A 22,824-nucleotide genomic window follows, 5' to 3' on the forward strand; every position below is an offset into this window, starting at 1 on the left:
AGGACTCCAAAACAACTTGCTGGATCTCCGTGCAGTTTGCTTACCGTTAATAGCTTTTCGTCCTTCAGTTAAGGGAATGCTGGTTCAAGTATTCATGCACAACACAACCTTCATGTGGTACTGCAGAAAACTGGGCGCGGTGGGGTTGTGGACCCTTTGCCAAGATGCCCTGCCTCTCTGTACATGGATGGTACAAGAGGGCATATCCGTGGAGGATCAACACCTGGCAGTTTACCTGAATGCCATGGCGGACAAACTCAGCCTTCGATGCCCTAGCAGATCACAAATGGCATCTCTATCTGGAGGTGCACACAGGTCTCTTTCAGCAGTGGGGAGAGCCTTGGCTAGATCGGTTCTCCACCGCCGAGAATGTTCAATGGCAGAAACTTTGTGCGCTAGAGTTTCCAAGGCTGCACTTGCTCTACTATGCTTTTCGTCACAAGTGGAGCTCAGGCCTCCTGTGCTCCTTTCCGCCAATACCACTCCTGTCCAGGGTGCTCAAGAAGATCAGGAGCGACCGGGCTCAAGTCATTCATGTGGCTCTGGACTGGGCACAGAGAGTCTGGTATCCTGAGCTTCTCCAATTGAGCTTCGATCCTTCAATCAGGGTGCCCCTTCGGGTGAATCTTCTGTCGCTGCAGCAGAGGAAGGTCCTCTACCTGAACCTGTCAACTCTACGCCTTCTTGAGTGGAGTTTGAGTGGTGTGGCAGTTTACAGCATACAACCTTCCTCTTGAAGTCTGTAATGTTTTTTTAGAAGCCAGGCGTCCCTCTGTGAAGACAGTTTACGCCTGCAGATGAATTTTTTAAATAAAATATTGTACAGACCGGTTTATTGATCTTCTTTCTGCTTCCCTTCTCAAGTCCTTCTCTTTAGTTTGCCCTTTGCCAAGCAAGGCTCTGGTCTGGGCACTCTTAAGAGTACCTTTCGGCCTTGTCTCCCTTCTTGAGGCTGCCAGCCACCCTCTTTATTTAAGTCCCCTATCGTGAATAGATTTCTTAAGGGGGTTGTACATCAGTTCCCACCTGCCCCATTCATAATGCCTCAGTGGGACCGTAATTTGGTTCTCACCTTGCTGATGTGTGCTCCTTTCGAACCTCTGCACAACTTCCCCCTCCGGCTGCTTACCATCAAAACAGCCTTTTTTGTGGCAATAACGTCTGCCAGGAGGGTGAGCGAAATGCAGGCTCTGTCATCCAAGTCTCCTTACCTGAACATCTTCCCTCATAGGTTGGTGCTTCGCATTAGGGCCTCTTTATTACTGAAAGTGGGAACACCGTTCCACTTGGGGCAATTAGTCACTTTGCCCAATATCTGTGCTCCTCGACACCGCTCTGAAGAGCAGAAGCGACTCCAACACATGTACCCAAAAAGACTAATATCGTTCTACCTTGACTTCACTTAAGAGTTCTGATTGAACGACCCGTGTTCACTACTCCACTGGAGTCAAGCTATCCTGGCTGTTGACGGCTGATAGCCAGAAACTGGACCTTAGGATGCTTGATTCCGGTCCATGGAAGACAATGTTTGGCAGTTCGGGCTGGACTGTTCCCATGAGGCACAGGGTCAAGACTGATTTGCATATGGCCATGTCCGAACTGGGGTGGCGTGGTGAGCAAAATAACAATGGATTAAACCCAGATCTGTGACTGGGGGTGAATGTTTTGCCAATGTGCAACATTCTGTCCATCATCTTGTATGTTTTGCTGGACGACCAACTCTTCAAGGGGTACCTTGGATCAAAGAAAGGTCCTGCAGTGCAGAAGAGGACTGTCTCGGATGGGTAATCCACTGCATCAAAATTGCATATGCCCTGGCTACAAAACAGCCTCCTGAAGGCTTATGGGCATTGCAACGTGGGGTTACAGGCCTTGACATTTGCCAGGTAGCAATGTAGGAATCCCTGCACACGTTTACCAAAAACTATAGCCTGGACAGGCAAGTCCAAAAGGACAGCCTTTTTGGCCACTCTCTCCTGCAGGATTCCTAATCTAACCTTGTCTGCAGTCCCTCCTCTGGGGATGGTATTGCTTGGATATCTATTCAAAGGTAAGGAATCTGCTGGCACATTTCTTTATCAGATGGAGAAGTTACTTTCCTTCGGTAACACCTTATCTGGTAGAGACATGATCTAGCTGAAGATTCCTTATCGACTCACCCATCTCCCCGCACTGCAGACAGGTGTTTAAGGGCAGAGCTGATCCCTTTCAGGGCCATCGTTGTTCTAAACACACCACTGTCACTGCACTTCATATCTTCATGCTACTGGAGTGAAAAGTAACTGACATCAGCTTACCGAGGTGGTACCTATGTAGGTGACATGAATGACATGTCCAACACGGAAGAAACCGACGATGTCACGCAGAGCCGACCAACGCCACTTACTGGTGTGCAAGGGTATTGCTCAAGCCTGGGAAGTTCAAGAGTAAGGAATCTCCAGCTAGATCATGTCTCTACAAGATAACTTGTTACTGAAGGTAGGTGAGTAACTTGTCCTTCAGAATACGGCTTCTGGAGGATCTTCTGTCAAAGAGGCAGAGTCTGGTTCTGTGCCAGACTCTGTGCCAGAAGCTACACAGTCTACAACTCCATGAGTGTAGATTGAGTAACAGCAGTTGACTGTGTTCGGTTTACCACATCAGCTTGTGAATTTCATCCTCTACAAAGTTCATTAATACCAGACACTGGGACATATGTGTGGCCTTGTGTGGAGCCCACTACAAAGACCTTTTACAAGTCAAACTGTCACATGTTTTATTGTTTGTTTTGTCTGTGACCTAGCAAGGCCTTGCAGTTGCACTATAAAAAAGGTTATTTGCCTGAGATGTTGGCTTTTTTAAATGTGCTGGACCAACCATCCGTATTTAAATCACCTTTCTATCCCCAGATTCAAGCGGAAGAAACACGGTGGCCTTAGGTTTTCTTTCTTAGCTCCCTCGTTTTGGAACTCCCTACCTCTCTCTCTCAGGCTGTCCTCGCCCTACTCCATGTTCAGATCTTTTCTCAAAACGCACTTGTTTACTGTAGCCTACCACTAGTTGTCATCCTCAGTTTGATTATTTTCTGTCTCTCCTCCCTGCTCCCTCTGTACAGCGCCAAGAAACCTAATGGTGTTAGCGCGCTCAATAAATTAATTTAACATAACATAACATAACATAACCTGTTGTGATGCAGTTTATTAAAGGATTGTCACGTATGTTTCCTCCCAAACTATTTGTGGTATCACAGCGGGATCTTAATTTGGTCCTAATGATCCTCATGTGCACCCTCTTTGAGTGACACACTGTTGCTTGTTGTGTCTTCTGATTCTCAAACCATCTTCCTCATTGTAATCACTTCAGCTCCTCATATGATCGAGCTCTACGCTGTCTATGTGAAGCATCATTTTGCCACCTTTTTCCCAGACAACCTGGTGTTGAGGACAAAAGCAGCTTTTTGACAAACACCATGACTCTTTTTCATACTTGGCAATCCATTACCCACCCAACATTGTTTGCTTTGCCTAATCTCTCAGAAAAAGGAAGAGTATCCATCAACTGGACCCGGTAGACTCTTAAACTTTTACGATAACCGCACTATCCAGCAGTCCTCTGCATTAAGATCTGCTATGCATTGGCCAGAAAGGACAGAGGGCTTATTGCACCAGGTCCAATGCTGCTATCATTGCATGTGCACGCAGCTTTCCTGTACTTGACATCTATAAGGCTGCGATATTGATGTCAGTGATCATTTTCACAAAGCACTACTTCCTTGACAGCCAGGTCTGACAGGAAGGGCATTTGGGCCTTTAGGTCCTACAGGACTTTTTGGTCTGAGTCCACTCCACAGCGGGAAGCTACAACTTTGGAATCTATTCTAAAGGTGAGAAATCTCAGGTTATTTGTATCCATTAGAAGACCAAGTTACTTACCTTGTCCAACGCTCTTTCGATGGATGGTCTCTCTAGCCGCAGATTACTCACTGCTGTCCCACCTTCCTGTTTTGTGGAGTGATCTTTTTTGGCTATAAACATCCTAAATTAAAGATCTGCACACTGGTACCTCCAATTTTCACGCTCCATGTCCAAGGGTGTGGAAAGAGTCGAGCAAGAAAGTGACGTTGAGACACAGGTGTAGCCCTTATATGCTGTGTCACTTCCGGGGCGAAATGAGGTTGACAAGGAGCCTCACGGTGCCACTTACCTGCGCTCATGATCATTGCTGTGAAAACATCTGGATCCATTCTGGCACATGGGGAATATTCTAAAGATGAGGAACCTGCAGTTGGAGTATCTATCAGAAAGAGCGTTCCCAAAGGTAGTTCAACACTAATCGATCAATCAGTATACCTGTAGGACATTTACTCTTAAGTACTGAATTTGTGTGACAAGGGATAGGGTTATTGGGCAGGGGAGCAGTCTTATTGTGCCGATGGAAGACTAGTTGCAGCATAGAGGGACCAGGCACTCTATGGTTATTTTCTCTCTAATCTGCATCCTGAAACCGTGGAATAGACAAACTTGTTGAATTAAATCAACAGAAACTTAATTGCTGGGTGAGTGCAGGCTTGGTTGCTACAGTGTGCAATGTTGATTTACTTACAAGAAGAGAGGAAAATTATATTTTACACCCAGTGTGTTAACATTCTTCTTCATACAATATCTGACAAGTGATTGGTTAAGGAGCGCTAATTAATAGATGTTGTCCCAGTATGGTTCCGTCCTGAAAAATGTTAAAGTTGGTTGAAATAAACAGAAAATGTCATATTTCATAGTTACAATACTTGCAAGTTTGGTTACTACCCACAACAAAGTAATTAAATAGTTATTTGTGGTTGGTTTGCCTCATATAAAGTAGGCCATTCAAGTAAGCAAAAAGTACTCACTGAATGTGCTTTTGAAATTACATTTCGTAAATTTGAGTTATTGTGAAAGAAGACTCTGGGGCATAATGTGCCACCTATTGTGTTTTTGTAACTGTTAGTATTGGAAAAGCTGTTAATAGAGATGCACATTAACACCAAGTCTTAAGGATTGCTGGGAGTACAGCACATGAAATATAGTTGCTTGAATGGTGATTCATTGAATAAACTTGTTAGACTTTCTTGCTAGCAGTGTAACATTTACTCTGAACTGCAAGGGTGGTGAGGAATTTTAGTGAGATTTGCACATTTGACGTTCTTAGACCCTTGTTGTTGGACCAATTAGAGCACAGCTTCTCAAGCTGTCATCTTGTCCTAAGGTCATGTGGCTGTGAGAACTTTTTGGTCTTTCCCACTGTGATGTTACATTGAGTTTCTCTGAACAAAGATCAGTGCATTAGGTTGTCTCTGGCTTTTGAAGGCCTGTAGTTCACCATCATGTGTCTTTTCCCTAGTCTTCCTAAGACTGCTGTCAGCCTGGGCAAGTTCTTATCTGGCAAACAACTTTGCATTATATTAGCCCTGTACACACACCTCTTTAAGTATAATTACCCATGTTTCTACTGAGGAAGCATACTTGTTCTGCTGAATTCTTCTAACTGCAGATTCCTCAACTTTTAAATTTCCCCTGGTGAAATACTGTATCCATTATCTTTTTCCAGCAATTGCTCTTGTATGCCAATAGGTATCACCAACTGACTCCAAGGTAGCCTTGTCCTGCTTTTGGAAGTGACAGTGTAGAACCGTAAATAGCCACCTCTTCTGTGTGCTAACATCCCATTTTTCTGTGCCCTTTGATGCAGATCCAGGCTTCGCTCATGAACTTTATAAGGACTTCAACAAACTTCAAAATATTTTTCGGTTACACTGTGCTAGTAGTGTGTCCTTTAGAGGCTGCAGGCTTCACGCTATAGTGCACCGAACTGCATGACATCTCTTTGTTGTTGTAGGTAGCTGGTTCTATATATACTATACCAAAGTGAGGTATAATGTGCACACGGTCCAGTGGAACCCCAAAGGTAGGCAGAGGTAAAGTTAGATAGCACCTCACTCTCTATTTGTGGTAGTGTGGTCCAGCAGTAAGGCAGTATCAGTGGACAGTGTGAAGCATTTGTTGTACACACTCCGTCAGCAAAGGAATTCACACACTCAAAGACTGAATTTCAGACCAATTGTTTTTGTATAACAATATTCTTTTAGTTATTTTATTTTCTAGAGCCAAGCAAGCCTGGCACAGGTAAGCAATAAATACTCTACAGTAGTAATGCAGTTTGTAAACAGTTTGAATTGGAATTGTATATGCACTTTGTTTTGACTTGCAGTATAGTTTCAGAGAAATGTAATACTTTGTAAATACAGTACATACCCCCAGATGCATCAAGAACCCATTTTGCGATTCCTTAATAGCGAAAAATACCGATTCGCTAATAAGGAATAGAAAAATGGAATGCATCAAGAAATCACTAAAAAAATAGCGATTTCTTAGAATTCTTTAATTGCGACTCTCAAATTGCGAGTCGCAGTTAAGGAATACCTTCCTATTCATTCCTATGGGCCTAGAGGCCCATAGGAATGAATGGGAAGACAATCACAATTTGCGAATCGCAATTAGCGAATCGCGAATTGAGATTGCGATTTCAAGGGTGCAGGGGTGTCCAAAGGACACCCTGTTGCACCCCTGAAATTGCACATATGTTGCACACACACATGCCCTTAGGGCATGTGTGTGCGCAACATGAAACTTTGAAAAATTTACTTTAGTGCATTTTTCAAAGTTTTTCAAATTACCATGAAGTTGTACTTCATGGTAATTTGCGTGCCCTCTTAGCGAATTCGCTATTTTTAAAACTTTCATGCATTGCATTTAAGGAATCTCAATTTGAGATTCCTTAAATGCAAATAATCGCAATTTAGCGATTTCTCCCCCAGGGTCAGGGATGCACTCTAGTTACTCCCTCAGCGGCACTTGGGTGGCTGGATGCAGATTACTGAGGCCCAATTTTATCCAATGGGGGATAGGAGGCCTCCGATTGGTGGCTGCAGACAAGCAGGCCACTTGGTTGTGGGAGCAAAGCTTCTGAACTTTAGCTCAGGGCAATGGGGAAACAAAGTAGGCACTAGGACAGCTGGGTGCAGGGTGCTTTTTCGACGTTGAGCGCCCAGTTGTTTTCAATAGGGATCCTCTGGTTTGCAAAGACACTGCAGGCTTGGGGACGAAGGTCTCCTGGGTGCGACCACCACTTCGAGAGATAGGTTAGGGGTTGGTTAGGCACTTTCGGTTTAGCCACCCAAGGCAGTGGGGCGTTCGGTGCAGGGGTGCCTTTTGGGCTCAGATCTTCTTACCAGCTCCTGGTCGCGTTTGGGGTGACCTTCTGGCATCGGTTGGAGGCTTACGGTAGGTCACGGATCGCCGGATCACGGGTCAGGATCGCCAGGGTGACCACCTCGTGGTGTTTGCCCACTCTAATTCGGGCCATGGATGGCGGGGGCAGAGTGGGGCGGATTTGTGGTGTCCGGCTAGAGCCAGAGGTAGCAGATGAAGAAATCCGTTGTTCACAGGAGACACAGTCTTTGGGGTTGAAGGCAGGCAGGTCCTCCGGGAATTTCGAGGTTGCTGGCTGCAGGACACACCGGGATTTCGCAGCAGCAGTTTCAAGGTGGAGACAGGCCGGTAGGGCTGGGGCCAAGTCAGTGGGCTTCTTCCTCTTGTTAGCTGCTGTACGGTTGTTCAGTCGTTCTTCTTCTTCTCCTTGTAGTTTCTTCTTGTCTGAGGAAGCAAGGTTCAGGGGTGCCCCTAAATACTAGATTTAGGGGCGTTACAGGTAGGTAAAAGGCAGGGACCAATGGTTCCATTCCCCCTATTATGCCACCCTCCAGTGGGAGGGGGGCAGGAGCCTGTCCCTGGTTGGCCGAGCCCCCCCATCTGCAAGATGGCGGGGACTGAGAGTTGTGCTTCACCTCACCTCTTCCACCTGCGGGGTGAAGTTGGCAGAGGTGGGCACACCTCTCTTCCTCACTTGTTTTTCCCGCTCGTTCTCCCGCCCAAGGTGGGGTTCAGAACCAGTGGGAAACAGTTGCTGAAAGCAGCAAGTGGCCTGGGGAAGATCACAAAGGGGGCAAGCCTTTGAAGCTTCTCCTTCTTGAACCCTGCCCATGCTGAAGGGGGAGGCATGTCACCTGGCCCCAGGATGTGCATTGTTACAAACCCCAGAGACAAGCAGGCTGTCGACCCAGGGGTCCAGAAACATGTCTGGTGGTGGCAGCTGAAAGTAGCCACTAAGCCTGGACACTAGTGGGAGGTTAGTTTTCAGGGGGCATCTCTTAGATGCCCTCTGTGTGCATTTGTCATTAAATCCCAAACTGGCATCAGTGTGGGTTTAATGAACTGAGAAGTTTGATACCAAACTTCTCAGTTTTCAGTGTAGGCGATATGGTGTTGTGGAGTTCGAAATGACAAAGTCCCAGCACCATGTTTTTTTTAAACATCTTTTATTGAGAAAGAAACAAGCAAACATCAGCAATAGCATGACCGTTCAGAGGGAGCATCTCATTCGCAATCGTTGGTAAAGTAGGTGAGTTCACAAAAATACATTTACTCTTAACGGAAAGTCTAGGTTGACGGGGGGGATCGTCCATCGCTGGGGCCAAGGGAGGCTGACATATTTCTCCACAGTAGGAATTCCAAGGGCCACACACCCGAGACCATTCTTAGGGCACCCACGGGCTACATACACAGTCTTTTCTCTAAACATTGCCCAGTCCAAGTCCTTTTCTCAGCATTAGTCCCAGCTTTACCCACTGCGTCATGCAAACATTTAAATCAGTTGGCCCCAAATGTTCAGAAGACACCTGCGGGCCTCCACTCGGAGCTGCACAGACAGAACAGTGTACTTGACAGATCTTTTATTTAGACCCTCACTGCTGATATTACAGGGTACATGCCTGTCTCCGCCCGCCTGGCCCGAGAGCATCACGCAGACAAACGCACTTGCTGTTGAACACCGCTCAGTCTCTAGTTTCCGCACCTTCCAGATTGTTCTTTATATTTGTTTGTTTAGTAATAAAGCTTTGTATGTATATTGTATTATTGATGTGCCCAACCTATTTTGAACTACTGTCATGGCATCACCTATGCTCCAAACTGAACAAATATCTGAGGTGATGCTGGGAGGTGACACTTGCTTTACCAACACCCATGTAGATCACTACCTTCTGTTACTATGCCAGTAACTAATGATGTTGAAACGCTACTTCGACTAAATTGCATTTATATTGTTCCATATGATCGTACTCCTTAATGTATATGAATGTCTGAAGTAGCTACTGACCTGCCTTTTGTACTACTGCATAATTGACCATGTTTTCTTCATTTGTGTAACACTGTGATATGATGAAAATGCAATAAACATATTCAAACAAAAAAAAATAACCAGGGAGATGGTGCTATCAGAGAGATGACCATCCAGTACTCTATCTTCCAATGGGGATGATTCCGGCAACATGGTCCCCGGCTGCAGGTGTGTGCGAAGTGCATGTCGAACCTGTGTGTAGCGGAAGCGTTCCGATTCAGCCATGTGATATTGTTTCTGTAGCACTGCAAAGGGCTTAATATCAGTTTTGTCCCACAGATCCCCTATGCAGGTGATACCAATAAGATCCCATCTGTCTAACCCCTTACTCTTCCACAGGCCATCCAGTTGCTTGGAATCCCATAGTGGCGTTGCGAGCGTTAGGTTCCGCCTCCAACTCAAACGGGAGGAAGCAGCGTGCCAAACGTGCACTGCATGTTTAGTGGGGCCCCTTAGTGGATAGCGCCAGGGCATAGAGTAGAGGGCTCTACTGAAGGTCCCCCTGAGAGGAGCCACCCATCCATATTGTATCCCGGTTTGCCGGGCCGGGCATAAGTGCAATGGTTAATGGAGGACAGGTGAGATCCCCAGTATGACAATTTTATATCCGGGAGGCTAATGCCCCCGTCATACCAATTCAATGATAGTTTGGCGTGGGCAATACAAGGTTTACCATTTCATAGTAGATCCCGCTGGAGGCTCTCGCCCTCCCGGAAATATGGCACAGGTATCGGATCCATGGAGTTCTGGAGTGCATATAGAAATCTGGGCAGGGACATTATCTTAAACAGGGCAGCCTTCCCCAACAGGGAGAGGGGAAGAGTCTTCCATCTTTGCGCAGCTGTATCAGTGGGGGCTGGAGGTTACGAGATTAGCGAAGAGAAGGATCCAAAGATAGGAAGATACCCAGATAGGTTGCAATTTGTTGCCTTCTCTCTGTACTATTGATGGATGGACTGTATTTAGAACTCCTAAATTCAGGTGGCCTTGATACCTCACCAGAGAAAGAATTTGACTCTCCAATTGGGGCCCCCTCAAGGGGGAGTGGCTTATTTGTGTAGTAGTGCATAGGCAGCAGAGGTGTTGGAACTGCATTTGCCAACTGTGGAAACTAAGGCTAATCTGCTTAAAGAGCCTTTGAAACCTGACCTGTAACGTTCAGAGCCTTTCTTTCATTTTAATGAAGCCTTTACATCCACTCTGACTCAGCCTAACCAAAGCTTTGCTCAACATCATCAGACAATTGTGGCACTCATAAGCACCATTTTCCAGTGACCCAGTATTCTTGACGCCACACCCAATCCCAGAAATTGTGTAGTGCCTGCTTTGGACTTCAAATTAAACTTTCCTACTGCTCCACCTGATGGAGATCCAGGGTGCACTGATGAGCTTCGCAAGATGCCGTTCTCCACCAGTTGCCATTGCAGTTTCAGAATTCTGTGTGCCGGTTGGGCAGATGCACATAAGCCCTCTAGGATATGACGAGCAAGATCTTACCTTCCCTCCCAGTGGTGTTTTGAAATACCTTTACACAAACAGTCCACATCGGACAAGATGCAGCCAAATGCTTTTTTGGGGCGCACTTGACACCACATACTCTGTAGGCAATGCTATGGACACTGGTATGGTAATTCGTCATCGCCCTTGGATGCGCGCTAAAGTTTTCTCCCGGTACATATCGGCATCAGTGGCGTGTTAATTGCCGCTGCTGTGCGGGGGAGGAAGGAGCTCCTGACAGCGTTCCCTCGCAAGTTTTGTTACGCCACTGGCAGGCATCCCTCATGGCTATGCCTTTTAATGACACTAGGCTGTTGGGGACAAGCATTGTCTTCGGTTAAAAGCTAGCCATGCTGTGACTCATCTTTGGCGTGCTCTGCCCGACATGCCAGTTTCATCAACAATAGAGGAGCTCCGGAGTTAATCCCAGTGCCTGGCTTACCTCTAGAGGCAGCCATCTCTCCCTATGCCACAGTTCACCCAGCCCTTAAAAAGGCTCCAGGTGGTATTGCAGTGGCAGGGGACTGGCCCACCAATGATGTGACCCGATCTTATCCTCCTCTTCACCACTGCCAATCGTCTCTCGATTCCTCCTTCAGGGTTTACATGTGGCCAGTAGCACTAGCCAAAGACTTGCTGTAAAGTTTCAGCATTACAGCTCAGCATTCAAATAATCCAAAATAAGTTGTGTCATCGTACTGAAGTACAGTTATGGTCAAGATGAAAATTCCCCCATTTTAGATAATGGGTTGTAGATCCAGTTGGTGTTTTTACCATTACAGCTAACTGAACAAATCTGTGGTGGGCGTGGGGCTTTCAGGCTTATCACAGTCAGTTGCAGACTACTTGGAGATCACCATCTTGTACCTATCTTCGCTAGAGTATTTCATCAACGAGTGAAAATCCCACCTTCATCCAGTGCAGAGTATTCCCTTTATTGGGTCCATTCTGGACACAGTGGTGCTCAAAGCTTTCCCCCCCTGCAGTGAGTCTGGGACATTCTGCATATGATCCTGATGTTTTGTGTGAAGTTTTGTGGTCTGACCCTGGTGGTTCTGAGTCTTCTCCTAGCCTTGTGTATTCTGCTGGTGCCTCAGGCCTGTTGGCACACGCGGCCTGTGCAGTGGAGTCTCCTGCTTGAATGGGCAGAGTGGAGTGCATCTGGGACAACATCCGTGCATCACATGCGGCAGATCAGGACCTTCAATGGTGGGTAAAGCATTAAAACCCGACTTACGACTGACTATCATCCCTACCCCTTGCAAAGCTCACAGGCACACAGTGGTGACTGATGCATTGGCCATGGGCTGGGATGGCCACCATGGCGATGTGGAGATCAGAAGCCTCAGGTCTCTGCTGTAGGGGAGGTACTGGTTCAGTCTTTTGCATCTGCATATATCTGGCTGCCAAGTACTTTCTTCCTTCCATCAAAGTCTACCCATTGCATGTTCTGATAGACAACAAAGCTACCATGTGTTACTGCAACCAACAAGGTGGATGAGGGTCATGTGTTCTGGGCCAGGAGATGCTGGTTTCCTTCACCATCAATCATCTGGTAGGATCCCCTAGTTCGGTAAACCCATTTCGAAGACCACTAGTGGCATCTGCTTCCAAAGGTAGTTCAAGGCTTATTTGCATAGTGGGGTGTGCCTTGAGCAGAACTTTTCACTGGCTCTGAGAAACCTCATTGTCAAACTGTTTGCGTTATAGAGTTTTCACCTCAAGTTTCCCTGATAGATGTGTTCTGTCATCCGAGGGACAGTCATCTTTACATGGACCTGCCTCTGCTTTTCTGGGTTCTAAAAAAATGTCAAGAGGAATCAAGTTCTTTGCTAACGCATTCCTGCATCTCCATAACCCTTGAAAAAAGTCCTTGGAGGAGTATACAAATACAGAGGCCCTTTTTTGCGAAACTGGTGCTCTCACAGTACGTAGACCTCTCCACCTAGGGTATAGAGCGCATCCCGAAGTTGGGGGGGTGTGTATCAGGCAAAGGAATCACAGAACATGTAAAATACCGGAGCACACATAAGAAAGTTTATAAATTGTTGTCCAATGGAGTCAATGTAGTATTCAAAAAGTCCAACAGGGCATTGTTAAATTTGTATTTCTCATATTCATTGGTTCTATTGAACAAGTATACAACATCAGAATACACAGGCAGCTGACACATGTTAAGTCTTCACAATATTTTCAAGGCTGCAGAATACATATGTGTACAGTCTGTTATCTACTCTACGTATACTAATATAGGTAAGAATAGAACACGCAAGTGTGAAAGCAACACACCAACCCTTTCGTGGTTTCCAAAAATTCCAGGCTCACAAGTTACAAGATCATACCAAGAAAAGGGTATATAGCTAACCGCAGGTTAGTGTCCGGTTGTAGAAAAAACAGTAACCGGGCTACATGCTCATTCCCTGTAGTCCGTAAAGATGAGTATACACAATGAAGTGTCCCCTAGAGAGATCCCACAAACCAGCAGTGGGGAGTTGTACAAGGCCATGAGGTATTTTAATCCTGATCTACAAGAAAAGAGCAATAAAAAAAACAACTGATCACGCTACTTCTCAGGAAGTAGCTCACAACATTAAGGGAGCAGTAAAGGTGAGGAGGAAAGGGAGATAAAAACAAAAACAGGGAGAGTACAATGATACAATGGTAATGAGACCCATCCATATCAGAAAATGCAAAACCCATAGAAAGATGGTGCATTGCGAGACTGTGGTTCAATTATGTGGATTATGTGCATTAGAGTGCACGCCTGCCCCAAGTAAGCACTAGGACAAGTGAGATTTTGAAGTTAAGGAAATCAGCAAAAAAAAGAGTGACTGGGACAGGTGAGATCTTGAAGTGAAGGAAATCGGCAAAATAGAGTGACAAGGTCCACGTCACTATAAATAGGTCAGTGTGTAAGTAAATTATTCTCAACCTGTTTCATGGCAAAAAGCAGTGACAGCATACCTTATGTGGCAGTTAAATCAGTATTACTCCATTAATGGATAGGTGGCTGGATGGCCCTGATAAGCCTATGACAGAGGAGTAGAAGATAGGATCATGTCAAAAACACATATTGTGATAATAGATAGTCACACATCCCAGTATAGCTCAGAGTGGCGCTTACCTGATAATGTAGGTCCTCAACTGTGGCAAAAAAGTCCTAGCATGCCGAGCTCATGGCGTCTGTATTTAAATAGTCCGTGGCCAATCACGGCATGTAAAAATAAACATTAAGAGAGAACTTGGGAGATCATCCAATTCCAGATGTGGACACCATGTTACAGGATTTCCGGTTCCCAGAGTGGCCCCGGGTAAAGTCGTGAATTTCATTATTCTATACCTCTGAGACTAGAAAAGTGTGAAAGAAAGACTGGTCCTGTAATATATGGCCTATCGCCACAAAACTGAGAATCAAGGTATTCTGCCTCAATCACGGCACGTTAATATTAAAAAGAAAGAAAGAACTATGTTGTTAGGAGTCCTGGCCCCAGACTGGCACCTTACTAGAAGGGGTGTATTCATAGAACAAACATTTGCCGTACAATATGTCTTGCATTTTCGATAGTTTGACCTATTGGCATTGTACATAACTATGCCTTTTATTTATGTGGCGTGCAGGTTTTCAAAACAAATAAATAAAATGTATTGTACCTTACAATTCCAATAGCTCAAAATCTTGCAACTGTGAGACCTATTGCATTGCAAATGCTTGTTATTTCTACACTGTGTCTTGTGCAGCAAGACGGGAAGCAGGAATGGAGTGCAAGGATGGGGTGGGGAGCAAGGAGGGCATGCTGCTCCTGACCAATGGGCTCTGCTTTCAGGACATGTGAGGAGAGGAGAAGAACAGGAGGGGCAGGAGCGATGAGTACCTGTCAGCAGAGTGGAAAAGTTGTCTCTAAAGCGCGGCACCCGTGTTGTCAATATGAAAGCAGATAATTGGCTATGTTTAAATAAGAGTTGCGCGGCTGTGCGACCGAAATTGTTTACTTCGTTTACCTGTCACAAAAATACAATTATAAAAGTGGGTGCCTGCCAAAATATTAAGAGTGGCACGCATGTTGTTGTTAATGATTAATGTTTTACGCGGCGCCCGGTGGCGGGACGGCAATGAGGAGCAAGCGTGTCCCGCTCCCAAAAAAAAGAAAAGAAGGTGCCCAGCCGCTATGGTGAAATAAAAAATAACATAGATGAAAAGTTGCAGGTTTGCTGCTATTTGTGATAAAAATGTAAACGCAGGCGCCATGCTGAAACCATAGCGTGGCGCCCGAAGGCAAAACGGTCGCCCTTGCAGGAAAGCACGTCGTGCCTGTAATAGGGGAACATCATTCAAGAAAATAGTGCTCACAAACTGTAGATAAAACAGAACGTGTAACACAAGTAAAAAGTCCAGTCCTCATGGGAGGTTACAAATGCAGACAAGGCGGTTCTAAGGAGGGACTAATAAGCCTATTCATAAATCAAAAGCAACCATTTAGAAAGGACTGTAACAGGAGCCAATTGAAAAGATGGGTGGAAAATGGGCGGTTCTTCAAGTCTTACCTGAATACACCATGCCTAGTAGAGCAGCGCGTGTGCTGCCCAGGCTCAACCTAAAAAGGAGGGATGCCCCTTGTTGTCAAAAGAAATTCATGTATAACTAAGCAAGCATTTGCAATGCAATAGGTCTCCCGTTTTCAAAACTTTGACCTATTACCATTGTAAATGGCAATGCCTTTCATTTATATGTTCTTTGTACTTGTAGTTGTTGCTTGCAGGTTTTCAAAACATACGTAAAAGGTATTGTCATTTACAATGCCAATAGCTCAAAATCTCGCAAAAATGTGAGATCTAATGCATTGCAAATGCTTGTTATGTCTACACAGTGTCTTGTGCAAGACGGGAAGCAGGAATGGATGGAGGGGAGCTATGTGGAGAGCAGAGAGGGCATGCTGCTCCTGAATACTGAACTCTGCTTCCGGGACATTTGAGGAGAGGAGAAGAACAGGCTGGGTGGTAGCGATTAGGAGCAGTCAGCAGAGTGGAAAGGCGGTTGCCATGCTGCAACCTAAAGCTTGGCGCCTGTGTTGTTAATATAAAAGTGGGTAAATGGTTATGTTTAAATGTGTGTTGGACTGCTGTGCGGCCGCCACTGATTACTTAGTTTCCTAGTCACAAAAATACAGTTATAAAAGTGGGCGCCTGCTAAAATATTAAGAGTGGTGCCCGTGTTGTTGTTAATGATGAAACCTTGCAGGAAAGCATGTTGTGCCTGCAATAAAGGGAAAACCATTAAAGAAAATAGTGCTCACAGAATGTAGATAAAACAGACCGTTTACCAACACAAGTAAAAAGTCCATTACTCATGGAAGGTTACAAATGCAGAGAAGGCAGTAATAAGGAGGGACTACTAAACCTATTCATGAATCAAAAGCAACCATTTGGGAAGAACAGAAACAGGAGCCAATTGAAAAGATGGGCGCAGCTTCAAGTCCATAACTGAATACAGCATGCCTCGCGGAGCAACCCAAGCGCTGCCCCGGCTTGACAAAGGGGTAAAAGTAAATCTAGATGATGATTCCACGGTTTCCGTAAGAGGAGTTCTAAATACTAACTGAAGATTACAGTCCTAAGTAGTCATAATAGCTATTCCAAAGAGCTAATATAATGCAAAAGATGGCGGAAACAAAAAAATGCAATTGAGAAGAGGAAAAAGGGAAAAAAAGGGCCCAATCAAAAGATCACAATAGCATCAAAAGAGCCCCACTAAATAAGTGTTAATTGCAGAGAGGAAAAATAAATAGGAGTAAGGATAAGACTAAGAGAAAATGCATCCCAGGTTATGCGTGTCAAAAGCATGCATTAAATACATATATGAAATGCCTGGAGAGATGACCCGTTCAAACATGGGTTAAGACCTGTACGAAGTACTCAATAGTGCACAGTCAAACCATAAAGTATTTAGTTACAGTGCATAACAGGAGATGTTACGGACAAGGGTTCTGTCCAGACATGGGTTAAGTTCAACAACAATGGCTCATGGTATAACATGTTCCATTCTAAGCCGCAGACACTCATTGGCAAAGTATTGAATCCATTAGAAAGACATGGAGATCCCGGTGTACATTAAGTCAGTTATCCACCACTTTGAGAAGAATGATCCATTTACTTTCCAACTGTCATTGTGCCAGATCTTCCCTCCGCATAGGCCCCAGAGTATCTATACCATGGAAGCCAATTCTGAATTTCCCACAGTGACCATGTTTTGCATTATGGTGGACAGCAAATGGGTAGCTAATGTTGTTGTTTCTAATGCCACGAAAGTGCTCCTGAATACGCGCTTTTAGGTGTCTGATGGTGCTGCTAATGTACATGAAGGTGGAGTGCACCGAACTTCGTGAGTCCAGGTGCACCTGCTGCCGCCTCAAAGGCCTGGAGGAGCTCCAAATCCACAGAAGCGCACAACAACTTCAAAGCCACTACAAACTCATCAGAAACACGAGAAAAACAGCAATCGAACACAGAATCTCCAGACATGCACACAACAGCAAAGAAGTCTTAAGCATCATCAAGGAGTTCGACCTACCCACCAGCGAGTTGACTGACATTCTTCCCTCACAAGACCTCTGCAACAAACTCAGCACCTTCCACCACAAAATCAACATAATCTACGACAACTTCAATGAAGACAAGCAACAAACTGAACACTCGCCAGCCACCCCTAATACCCTGAAGCCACCGATTGACAGCTGGACAGCCCTCACCACCGAAGACACACTGAAGACGATGATGTCAATCCACTATAGGGCCCTCACAAACCCCTGCCCCAACCACATCTTCAACAGAGCCGCCGACACCATTGTACCCATGCTTCGCCACACCATCAACTTTTCCCTGGCGAATGCCTCCTTCCCCGACGACTGGAAACACGCCGAGATCAACCCCATTCTGAAGAAGCCCTCAGCAGACAACACTGGCCTAAAACACTACAGATCCATCTCCCTGCTCCCGTTCCCAGCCAAAGTCCTCGAGAAAGCCATCAACAGCCAACTCGCCACTTTCATCGAAGAGCACAACATCCTCGACCTGTCCCAGTCTGGCTTCATAAAAAAACTCAGCACAGAAACTGCCCACCTCGCCGCAATAGACAACATCCACTCTCTACTGGACAAAGGAGAAACAGTAGCCCTCCTCCTCCTCGACCTCTCAGCTGCCTTCGACTCTGTATCCCACCTCACCCTAATACGCAGACTCCATGACCCAGGGATCTGGGACAAGGCCCTTGACTGGATCCACTCTTAATTCTCCGGCTGAACGCAGCGGGTCAGACTCCCCCCTTTGCTCTCAGACCCTACACCAACCACCTGCGGAGTCCCCCAAGGGTCCTCCCTCAGCCCAACGCTCCTCAACACCTACATGGAACCGCTCGTCCCCATCATCAGAACATACGGACTCAACATTGTTTCATACGCAGATGACACCCAGCTCATTCTCTCCCTATCCAACGAGCCCAACGCAGCCAAACACAACTTCCAAGATGGCATGCAAGCTGTCGCCAAATGGATGAAAAGCAGCTGCCTACAACTCAACACCGACAAAGGAAAATAACTCATCATGGGCCCACACCCTGACGCCTGCAACGACACCTGGTGGCCCCCGCAAGCCCACCCACCCCCATGGACCACGCTTGCAACCATGGAATCATCCAGGACTCCGAGCTCAAAATGGACCGCCAGATCAAACCAGTCGCATCTCCCTGCTTCCACACCCTCTGCCTCCTACGTAAGACCTTCAAATGGATCCCCCTTGAGCACAGAAAAACTGTCACCCACGCCCTCTTTACCAGCAGACTCGACTACGGCAACGCACTCTACGCCAGAATAAACAGAAACCTCACCTGCAAGCTACAAAACATCCAGAACGCCGCCGCAAGACTGGTCCTCAACCTGCCAAGACACTGCCACATCTCCCGGCACCTGCGCACACTCCACTGGCTATAATGCCCTTCAAGATCCTCACCCACAAAGCCCTCGACAACACTGGACCAGCATACCTGAACAGCCGACTCAACTTCCACGCACGATAAAGAATCCTACAATCAGCATAGCTCTACTATGCTGTGGTTCCCAGCACCAGAAAAAACAGATTCTGAGGCCACTCATTCTTCTTCCTAGCGGCCAAAGCTTGGAACGCCCCACGCTCCATCTCAAACAGACAACATCACTCTCCATCTTCACGAGAAACCTCAAAACGTGGCTCTTCGACAGACCCCTCCATAATGGACTGGATCCTTCTACTCCCCAGCGCCTTGAGACCCATATGAGTGAGTAGTCGCGCTCTACAAACGCATGATTTGATTTGATTTGATTTATGAACTTAATTATTGTGTATATCCTATTCATGTTATATTGAAAGGTAAAGATTTTGTCTTTGGCATAACGGCAAACACTACACTGACCACATTTGTAAAAGGCCTTAAGTGGTGCAGGTACATCATTACTAACTACTTTGGGAAGTGCCTTTCATGGACTTTTTCCGACTACTTGTTTGTGGGATCTCTCTGGGGGACACTTCATTGTGTATACTCACCTTTACGTAATACTGTTATTCCTTAACCCTTCAATGCTTATGACGAGTTCAGCTCGTCATGAGGTACAGTGGAGCTGTGCTCATGACGAGCCGAGCTCGTCATAACTGCCGTGGCCCTCCAGCGCGTGGCAAATTCCCCACCTGTGCAGGGGTTCTATTGCAGTGGGGGGAGTCATGACGAGTCCACCTCGTCATGAGCATAGCTCCACTGTGCAGCATGACGAGCTGGACTCGTCATGAGTACCGCGACGCCGCTGCCCCCCCCCCCTCCCCCCACCCCCGTGCCACAGGGTAATTAGCCCCGCGTGGAAGGGGTTAATATAAGGGTATGAGCATGCAGCACAATCACAGCTTTGAATTTGCACTGCACTGAGGTTAGCTCTATACCCTTTTCTTGGTATGATCTTGTAGCTTGTGGGCTTGGGATTTTTGGAAAATACGAAGTCGTTGATGTGTAGCTTTCGCACTTCGGTGTTGTATTCTTACCTATAGTAGATAATAGAATGTACATATATTTTCTACAGCCTTGAAAAAGTCGCAAAGACGAAGCACGTGTTGGCGGCTTGCGTATTCTGGTGCTATATACTTGTTCAATACAATCTATGAATATGAAAAATAAAAATTGAGCGACGAACCTTTGGACTCTTTGAATACTACTTTGACTCATAGGACAACAATTTAAGGACTTTCCTTTGTATGCGCTGGTATTTTACATGTTCTGATGACTGGTATTCTGACCTGCTGAGTCTGAGAGTCGAACCACTGCTCCGTCGACCTGTTTGGGAGGACCAATGCAACAAGGTTCCTATGGAATTCCTCTGGGTTATTTAAAATGTATGTGTAGCCAGTGCATACACTACTATTTTTATACATGTAACATTTCACACAATGATAACAATACCAATGTGATATTCTATTGAACCCCCCCCCCCCAAAAAAGGCATGAATATAAGGGGAGAGATATTTTGAGAAAACAAAAACTGTATGTATGAGAGCTAGCTTTGCAAAAAAGTCCAAAATAGAATTAGAGTTGGCAGACGTAGAAGCCATATTTAAAACAAAAAGCCAGGTAGCAAGTATTTAATTAGGCTCTACAGACATTGCTCTAAAAGACAAAGTAAAAACTCAGGGTGTAAACTCCAGGAGGTCCATTTGCAGTCATGGAATACAGCTGTGGTATGCAGCTGTGGTGTTATCGCACTGCCATATAAGGCTGCTGAGAAGAGCTCACTCGCAGTGGAACAGAATCCAAGCAAGAGTGCCAGAGCCATTATTATCCCACAAATAAAGATAACTTCTGCAAATAACTTATCCTGAATACTTTTTTCACTTGGACAGGTATTGAGATGTCTCTGAGAGCGCATCTTACATCCGCTTTACACTTTAATTATGGTTGTCACTGGCCACCAGAACATATTTCTTTAAGTGGTTACCCTGGTCTACTATTCACTGTGTGTTGGTTTCCCTGACTTTTTAAATAACAGGCTAGTAGTCTGTTGACCTGGTAAATCTATTAAAGAGTGTTAAAAACAACTTTTGAGAAAGGGAGGGAAGGTTCAGTTACACACACTAGGAAAGTTAATTATTTTCACAAGCTTGGGAAATATGTATTTCATGCAGAGTGGAGTATTTCAGTGTATTCTTAAATGTGGGTGATGCAGAACTTTTTCATCACTATACTAAATCCATCCACACTTTACAAATGTGAGACTTCAAGCTTGGCTAGCCATGGTACTGAAATGCTCATGATGTATTAGTTTTTCTGTTTCACACGAATCTCATGACCCCAGAATCAGGACTACAAGTAAGTGGCCTTTAATGGCTTGCTTAGATGTGCTGTGTGGATTTAAAATAATTTAAATGTTTCATTCTGTGATCAGCTGCTGACTTTGATAAAATCAGTTTTACTTCAATCAGTAGTTAGCTTCAAGTAATCCAGGCTTTGTGAAGTATACTGTATAACCATGTTTGACTAAATTTCAAAACTCTTTGTGCTCAGTAATTCAACTCTTTGATCTGTTTTTGTCAGTGCCAGACTCCAAGACCCGGCTGCTTTGTTTGAACCAGAAAAAGCAAGGAAGATCTTAGAGGAGTGGCTTCCACATTTGGAAAAGATGTTGTGCCTACAGGAGACTCTCCGCAATTCTCGTAGTTCACCCAAGTTAGACATTGATTCGCATAGGGCGCACTTGGCACACTTGGCCAATGATGACCAGGGAATGACTTTGGCTGATAATGAACAGAAGGAATGCAATGATACGGTCCATCCAGAGGAAGAAGAGCAAGTCCTGCAGATTGAAGTGTTTCCTCCCAAAAACACAGAGCCACTCAGCTTCCATGTAAGGCCTCCCTGTACCTTACCAGCACACATTCTGAAGGATCTGATGGTACTAACGACTCTATGCTTGGAATTAAAAGTGTTTGGTGGTGTAAATGAGTGGTCGGGTGAGAATGCAGATCAGGACCTTCCAGCCTATTGCCTCACATGCCAGTTCATGAAGACTTACTTTTTCTTGTTGGATCTTACTAGACTAAAGCAGTACATACTCTTCAATTATTCCACCAACCCAAATGTGTGGGAAACCTACATTCAGGGTTTGAAAGGTAATTCTTCCTTTTTTGTAATAATTTATAAAATTGCATAATTTGGTTCTAAAGGGACATAATTTCAGAAAGTGTGATATTGGTGGCATTTATTTGGAGGACAGTCCTCTTATGTTTGTTGTGAATGTAAAACAGGGAAGAATTAGAATCCAGAGAACGCTACTTATACATAACATGTTTTCAAATTGAAATGCAAATGCCATTTTCTATCCTTTTTGATCTTATCATTTGTATTTCACTATATTTGCTCTGGAACCATCTTGCTACCTATTTTCCAGGTTGTACTGGAGCATGAACCTGTATAAAGTGTTCTGCTTTGCACACTCATGTTGTTCAGTGGTTGAATAAAAAAAAGTTACAATGGGCATGAAGAACAATATGGGTATCGACAGCGAGATCATGCAGGGCACAACAAATGGCTTTAGTTTTTTGTGTGTTCTTTATCTAGCTGTATGTACTCTGTAGCATGGTACAGATATCACCTTATTATCTAGGGTCCTCAATTTCTGATGTGAGACTTTCCCATCGTTGGACATTGGATAGGATACAAAACACTGAAGGAATACAGGGTGTTGCTGAATATCAGCTCTACCGTTCTTTTATTTAGGTCCTGAAACATTATTCCTCAGTTCACTGGATCTTGTCAATCATTGTTCATTCATTTTATGAGCCAAGATACAGTCCACTTCCTAACCCTTACGTTCATCTTTTACTCCTTGAGTGCCGGTTGATAAAAGCAAAAAGGGGGATAAACTCATCGGATCTGCATCATAGGATCGTCATTGATAGTCGTATGTTACAATAATTCTCTGCTGCCTTTGTTGACTCCAAGCTCTTTTTGCCACGCATTTCGAAAGAGGGTTATAAATTTCACGTGTGCAGTGTAAAAAAGGGTACCCTCTAAAA

The 22,824-nt window shown here is 45.1% G+C and overlaps 1 protein-coding gene across 1 annotated transcript in view; it reads left to right on the forward strand.

Annotated features, from left to right (window-relative positions):
- The window catches only part of HPS5 (HPS5 biogenesis of lysosomal organelles complex 2 subunit 2), a 607,584-nt gene that overhangs the window by 456,749 nt on the left and 128,011 nt on the right, over positions 1-22,824 (forward strand). The window contains exon 16 of the mRNA XM_086956066.1: positions 21,344-21,918. Within this exon, the coding sequence (XP_086812192.1) occupies positions 21,344-21,918 (575 nt within the window). The remainder of the gene's footprint in view (positions 1-21,343; positions 21,919-22,824) is intronic.

Source organism: Lissotriton vulgaris, chromosome 2_1 (genome assembly GCF_964263255.1).
Source record: "Lissotriton vulgaris chromosome 2_1, aLisVul1.2, whole genome shotgun sequence".
Taxonomy (NCBI): Eukaryota; Metazoa; Chordata; class Amphibia; order Caudata; family Salamandridae; genus Lissotriton; species Lissotriton vulgaris.